The following is a 7,332-nucleotide window of genomic DNA, read 5'->3' as shown; positions in this document are numbered from 1 at the left end:
GAGAGAGAGAGAGAAAGAGAAAACTCGAAAATTATTAGTTTTTACTAAAGGAGTTACTTTTTGATTAAAAAATTAAAATTCGAATATCTTTTCGCGAGCGACAATGAATTTAAAATTAGTGATATTACTTTCTTTTATGATCGTCGCAAACATTCGTGTTGCTCGTCATCAGCTAAATTATGGGAACCAATGTCAGACAATTTTTATCGAGGATCTGATAAATCATTGTATGAAATGTTATTTTAAGATAACATTCCTGTTCGTTGTCTCGAAGGCTTCCGCAATTTGCGAATTTTGCAATTACGTACTTAACCTGCAGACTGCAAAAGATTTTTAAGATCATTATATAAGTACATATAAAATTCTTTATACACGTAATGATTTCTATTTTATTTTTATAAAATTTTAATTATGATTTTAAATTCTATCTGTGTGGAATAACTTATTAAACCGTATAAAAGTATTTACTTGTGTAAATAATTACGAAACAAGAAGTAGTTGGTTAGGAAACACTGAAGTAAAAAATTTTTGGTTACCGTTCGATCTATCGATTAGTTTGAAAAATTGTCGCGGATGGCGCATGTGACGTGTCGTGAAACGCATTCGCGGAACTAGGAAACGAAAAAGTGGAACATCACGCCGATCGAAGATATTTTGAGAACCTGGATAGAAGTTTAGGAGAGGGGGAGGAAGAGGAGAAGGAGGATTCGTGAGGAGCAGTAGAAACGCTAAGATGGAAGCCGAGGTGTCCTCTCGAGTGTTTTCGCAAGACTGGAGTCGAACCCTTGGAAAAACAGACGCCAAATTGAATCCCTCGTCTATAAGAACGTGATGTCTCTCCCTTATCTATATAACTCTACTACTCAAGAGCCTTTTCCTCCGGGGTTTCTGCAGTTTCTTCGTCAACGGATTACACATCTATCTGTATTTCTCGAGTAAGAAGTGTCGTCGCGTCTTTGAGGACGAACCTCAATGAAATACATACAACTTCCATTCCTTACGTAGTCGAGAGCATTGCAACGATAGGACTAATAAAATTTTCAGTTTCAAGATTTGAGTAAATGCATGTACTTCTAATTATTTTAAAAATCCTTTCTTATTTCGAAAAAAAAAGTACTCGTTCGTGATAAATCTTGATCAGATCAAATCAGATATCAAGATATCGATTCTGATACAAATATGAATATTTCAAAGTAGATTGAAAAAAATATGACGTGTTCGAATAATTTAATATCTAAAAGATACCGAAAGACACGGAGGACAATTAGGATAATGATTAATATATTTGAAACGATCGTTACCACTAGTTGCGAATCTCCGATGACTAGTACAAAATTTTTCACTCTGTTCTCCGTAAACGTACACTGTCAAATTCCATGAGGTAAGAACGCGAATCGATCAGGATGAAAGCACCACGTGGTCGTCGGTATTTTTCACTTCTAAATTTTTCGTAATTCTGCGACATCCTTCCTGCGACTCGAACAGGAACAGCGCTCAAAATTCTTAAAAGTTTTTAAAAGAGAAAAAAAGAACTCCACGATAAGTTTCCAATCTACTGCCAAATTCGTTAATTTGACAGTACCGGGGAAAAGTATCCGACGGCCGTGAAGTCGCGCGCGGAAAAATTTCGCGTGTGTTCTCACACCACACAGGGCGATGCTCATTGTCTCGCTTTTGTTGCGTCGGCCCTGCGCGAGCTACGAGGGCGTGACTAGGTTAGGACCGTCGTTCGATCCTTGGCAACGTAGCCGCAGAGGCGTCCACGCTTTTCCCTTTAATACCGACCTTCCGATTGGTCGGCGCCCGTAGGTGGAGTCACATGATCGCGATCCACCAATCACGTGGCTCGTTGGATAATAGGCGGCAGGCCGTGACAGTGTTCTCGTGATTTTTCGAAGCGAAGCGCCACGCACGGGTCGCGCAGCCGTGCTGGCCGATACTGAACACTTCGCTTGCTCGCGAGGCCGAGGCCCCAGTGTGTTTTTACTCGGGGTTGAGTAAACTCCGACCTGTTGTGTATCATAATACGCGTGCACGCGGGTTTACGGGTTAGCCTCGCATCGACCACTGGATGCACCCTTGTCTCGCACCACGCCGCGCCTGTCTTCCCCGATCGACGAGACTAACTTGCACAGAGTAGAGAGATATTCCGAAGCGTCAACAAAACACCATTTAAACGGGTAACGAGTAAACGAACCACCGTCTCCGCGTCTCCCGCCGACGGAATTGATAATTTACCAACGATCTATCGAATTGATTGGTTACGATGCCGTTCGATCGTATCGATTATTAAGTGAGTGACTACCATTCGCATCGATCGATCGATCGATCGATATCGAGAAATTTTTGCAATCCCATCTAGTGAATATTCCCTATAATCGCGGATTCTGACTCGATACTCGTCTGTGACAAAGTGTGTAATTAAATTATTTCGAAGTGATTGATCGAAATTAGTGAGTGAAACTTGATGATCGAAAATTTATTTTAGAAAAATAAAAAATGTTAAAAAATCTTAAAAAATGTCAATAACAACGTCGAAACTGTTCTGAAAATAATATTTATACATTGTTAACAGTGATCCGGAAAATTTTATACAAATTCACGTAACAGGTGGCGCGATCGATCGGAATCTAGGTGAATCTAGGTGAAATTTAAAAAATGCATACGCTATTTAGCGAGCAAAATGCGTATTACAGGCATGCAACGGCTGTTCCCGTTGGGATGGGAACCCCATCGTATCCGGGAGTGGGCGCAGCGCCTGGATATTACGAACAATATCGTTACGGTGGGTACGCGACGGCGGCAGGTTATCCAGTCTCGGGTATAACCCAGCAACATATTCACCATCCCGGTAAGGACATGGTAAAACCCCCGTACTCGTATATAGCTCTGATCGCAATGGCGATACAAAACGCGCCCGACAAGAAGATCACCCTGAACGGTATCTATCAGTTTATCATGGAACGTTTCCCTTATTACCGCGAGAACAAGCAAGGATGGCAAAATTCCATCAGGCACAACCTCAGTTTGAACGAGTGTTTCGTCAAGGTGCCGAGGGACGACAAGAAACCCGGAAAGGGAAGCTATTGGTCCCTGGACCCGGACAGCTACAACATGTTCGATAACGGTTCTTATCTCAGACGTCGTAGGCGTTTCAAGAAGAAGGACGCTTTGAAGGAAAAGGAGGAGGCGTTGAAGAGGCAAGGTCTCGTGCCCGAGAAGCAACGTAATCAAGAGGAAACGAAGCCTAGCAACATAGTAATACCGCCGCCGTCGGACACGTCGGGTGGCAAGAAGTTGGGCACCCTGGAGACGACTTTGTGCAAGCCGAAGAGGGAGCCTGTGAACGATACGGGGAGCCATTGTATGGCCGTGCAGGCGAAGTACGGCCTTCACAGCCCGATTCAAGACACGNGCAGTGACGACGACGACGGCGGCCGTCGCAGTGGGCGGGCAAAGCGTTATCCAAACGGCTCTCGGTCACCAAGTGCATCAAGCTCACCAAGTCCACCAGGATGCTGGTATCCAGGACGTGTCCATGGGTTTGGATCCGACCAGTTTCAGTGTCGACGCTTTAATGACGACGCGGGAGAACAGCGCCGCCCTAATGACCAGAGAGAATCAGCATCACACGCATCATCCCCACGGTCTTCAACATCCTCACCCTCACTCGCACTCGATCATGACGAGCAGAGAGTCGATGGGCGCGGGGGTGGTATCCAGAGATCACTTGCCGTCCGTTTGTACGACGACGACCACGACGACGGCCGCTGTCGCGGCAATGATGGCGACCACCGGATACGGCCACACCAGCTCCGTGTCCAGGAGCAACGGCTCGCCTCCCGGAACCATGTACGCGCCTTATTGCACGCCCACAGCTGGTTACATAATGGATCACGCGGAATATAATTCGAGAAATCACAACAATACGGCGGGACACTCGCAGTGGTATCAGGAGGCAGCCAGCCCTGACGCCGCCGCCATTTATCAGGATACCCAATCGCCAAGCTGTCAACTTTACAGGTAAGGACAGAAATGACAATGATACCATTATTTACGTTACGTTGTCATTTCCTTTCAACCGAATCTTTTGCATAATTGTAAATAATGATCGAATACACGAGAGAATATGAGAATGGAAAGGAAGTGGAACGACGCCTCTTTTTTTTCCTCTATAATCGGTTCCAATTTGAAATCGTCGTATCGACTTGTTATTAGGAATTTACATTCGTGAAAAATATCGACACGTTCCAGATCCAGCCCACCAACTCCGCTCTCGTCGAGTGCAGCTCCGTCTCCACCCTTGTACCACCGATATTATCAAGACTGTAACACCGTCAACACCAGCGGCAATTTACCCATCACGTTACATAAATACTGAGAATACCGAAATTCAAGGCCTCATCACCGAGGCCTTGAAGAACATCACACCGATCACTACGACCCGAGCTTGGTTTACGTGAAGCAAGAGTGGATCCCCTGCACGGAAGACCTCGCCAAAGAATGGAATTAGATAAGTCTAAAAATCCATGATAAAACGGGGCGAAAGTAAATTCGAATAAACTCGATTCGTAAAAAAAAAAAAAAAAAAAACTACGAACTACACGATACGTAATTGTAAATATTTTATCTTTCACGTAACAAGAATGATCGTGAATGTTACAAGTTGTAGCTCGTTGTAGATGCGGAAATGAATATTAACGATAATAATAGAAGGAAAAATTATTAGAGATTCTCGTCGAGGTAAATATAATATTTATCTCGAATTGTTCGAATAATTCAACGTAAGAGCGTTCAATTTCTACTTCGATTTTAGTGTTAGCCGAGTGAAAATAGTTTGACGCATTTTATACTTTATCGAATCTTATCCCGATACATTCTATATCGATCGAGATATATCGAAGTAAGAAACGAAAGGTATCGGCAATGTGCTTTGTCGCATGCCGATTCGAGTTACCGACTGATACTTGACATTTCAGAGGAAGATTATCGCGATCAGTGGACACATTTTATGTTTTTTTAAACGTAAAAAACCAAATACACGTGTACTACTTTAGCCTTAGAAGGAGTTCACGGATCGACATAACCTCGAACTGGTCGCTCCAGACCGCGATAATTTTTTTTTTCTGTCATTTCTTTCTACGACCCGCGAACGAACGAACGAACATCTTTTTTTTTAATCCATAAACTTTTCTCAACCTCTTTCCTTCCGTTTCGCGTCATGAAAGATTTAATAACAACGAGAAGGAATTCTATAAATAAATCGGTGATATTGGAAAACATTAGATCGATCGAGACGCGTTGATGCATTCGGTTCTAGGTTTGTGATCAATTTTATCGCATACAGAGTCATTCATTAATGAATCGGAAGCTTGTATGATGCGAGAAACGTATCCTAGAAACAGCTGTGAATATCAATGATGATGGTCGTCACCTGAGCAAACAAAGGCAGGTCTCTTTCCTGATCTACGGTAATTTTGACCGGTTCGAAATTCCTTTTTTCGCTATGATCGTATTTGCATGGAGATACGCGCGATCCTACATACAGTGCAACTGTGCAAACTTGCAACGAATTGATCAGACGGGAAAAAAAATATTTTGGGAATGCTTGTCCGATTCGGTACGAAGTCGAATCACACTGGATGCTGATACATATGAAAACGGATTTCACAAAATAAAAAATATCACACAAAATGACGTTCAATGCTACAATATTGATATGATTTTCAGTAATTTTCTTTTATAACGTTTAAAATCAAATTCATTATTTGCTATTCATTATTTACAGTACATTTGAACGATTCAAGTCAGATTAATTCGTATTTTGAAAAATTTTCAACTTTAATTAAATATTAGCGTTTAAAAATCAAATAATTAGCTTCGATGAAGTGTAATCATCAGTTTGATTTCTACATATATCATTTATCAATCTTTTTTAACTCTTAATCTCGGATGCCAATATTGGATTGAGAGTTGATTATGTATTATTACAGTTGATATAAATAATTATTGTACTAATTATAGTAATAATTATTTACGAAATTTAATTAAGAATTTAAACGTAAAGAAAATCACATCGATAATTCGTAGAAATCGCAATGAACATTTTTGCGAAAAAAAGGTTAGTACAATTAGTGGAAGCGACATTGGTCAAGTATATCAATCAAGTAATCAAAATGTTTTGAAAATCAAAAATAATAATTCGAGATATATGGAGAGATATAAAAGTTGTTTTTTTTTTTGTGAAACTGTATATACATTATTTAGAAATATATATATATATATATATAATTTGCATTATGCATTCACAAGCTTTAAAATGTATTGATTAATATTTCAGTTTAAAATTTTAATTTATGTTACTGTTTCTACTAATTGTACATAATTGAAATGATAAAACTTTCCTAATTAAATGAGCGAAACGAGAAGACGGTGATAAAATTTGTTTGTAAAAAGTGATATATGATCGTTTTCCTTGTGCGTGAAGGGTTGCGTGTCTCGATTTTTGTGCATTTATTCGCGTAACGTCATTCCTTGTGTAACCGATGCGCGCGATTCGGCTGCACGAGATTGGTCGTTCAACGAAAGTTGAAATATAATATATATATATATATATTTATTGCAAAAACGGATAATGTGAATAATTAACGATTAAAACGGAATCGTATCGTAGATAGATCTCTGCGTGTATATTATTAAAAAAGAGTATATATATATATATATATATAGATATAATAGATTGTATAGATAAAACTATATATGTATAAATAGACAGATCTATATATACAGAAACATATTGATATTACGATTAGTAATAATAATCGCAAAGTTATTAACGTAGAATGAGTCGATGCGAATACGAAACCTTACGAAATAAACGTAATGAATCGAAACGAGAACACAGTGTTGTTTCTTCGAGATATCTTTGCATGAATTTTCGATTTATCCAATTCTTTCTTTTTTTTTTTTTTTTTTCCCCTCTCCATTCCACAAATTCGACACAACCGACACTTGTAAAACTATTATTCGGTTCAACATTTTAAATGTTTATTGATATTACGGGAAGAGAAGAGCTTCGAAAAAAAATATTTCGTTACAATTTTCTTTCTTTTTTTACTTTGTTCTCGTTCTTTTTTTTTTTTTTTTTCAACAACAAAACCGGCTACTTACAAAAGTATACTCGTATAGGTACGAACACAAACGGTATAAACACCTGCGAAAACAACACGACCGTTTAATTACCCGCGGCATCGATCAAAATTAATTCCGTTATCGCGTGGAAAAAATTTCCTCTCTTGAAAAAAATACATTTTATTCCGCCCGTAATGGCGC

General features: G+C 39.6%; 1 protein-coding gene and 1 long non-coding RNA gene across 2 annotated transcripts in view; one reads left to right on the top strand and one right to left on the bottom strand.

Moving 5' to 3' along the window:
* The window catches only part of LOC116184994, a 16,534-nt gene extending 14,676 nt beyond the window's left edge, over positions 1-1,858 (bottom strand). The window contains exon 1 of the long non-coding RNA XR_004149687.1: positions 1,302-1,858. This is a non-coding gene — a long non-coding RNA (uncharacterized LOC116184994). The remainder of the gene's footprint in view (positions 1-1,301) is intronic.
* A 105-nt stretch (positions 1,859-1,963) lies between these two features.
* On the top strand, positions 1,964-4,568 carry LOC102672831 (fork head domain-containing protein crocodile). The gene is given in 3 exon segments (XM_006611096.2): positions 1,964-3,413; positions 3,415-4,023; positions 4,255-4,568. Coding segments are annotated over 3 exon segments (1,491 nt in total). The 5' UTR covers positions 1,964-2,658; the 3' UTR covers positions 4,382-4,568.
* The last annotated feature ends 2,764 nt before the right edge of the window (positions 4,569-7,332 follow it).

This window comes from Apis dorsata, unplaced genomic scaffold (genome assembly GCF_000469605.1).
Source record: "Apis dorsata unplaced genomic scaffold, Apis dorsata 1.3 scaffold_83, whole genome shotgun sequence".
Classification (NCBI taxonomy): domain Eukaryota; kingdom Metazoa; phylum Arthropoda; class Insecta; order Hymenoptera; family Apidae; genus Apis; species Apis dorsata.
The sequence above is the reverse complement of the archived record's forward strand: the minus strand, read 5'-3'. Positions and strand labels throughout refer to the sequence as shown.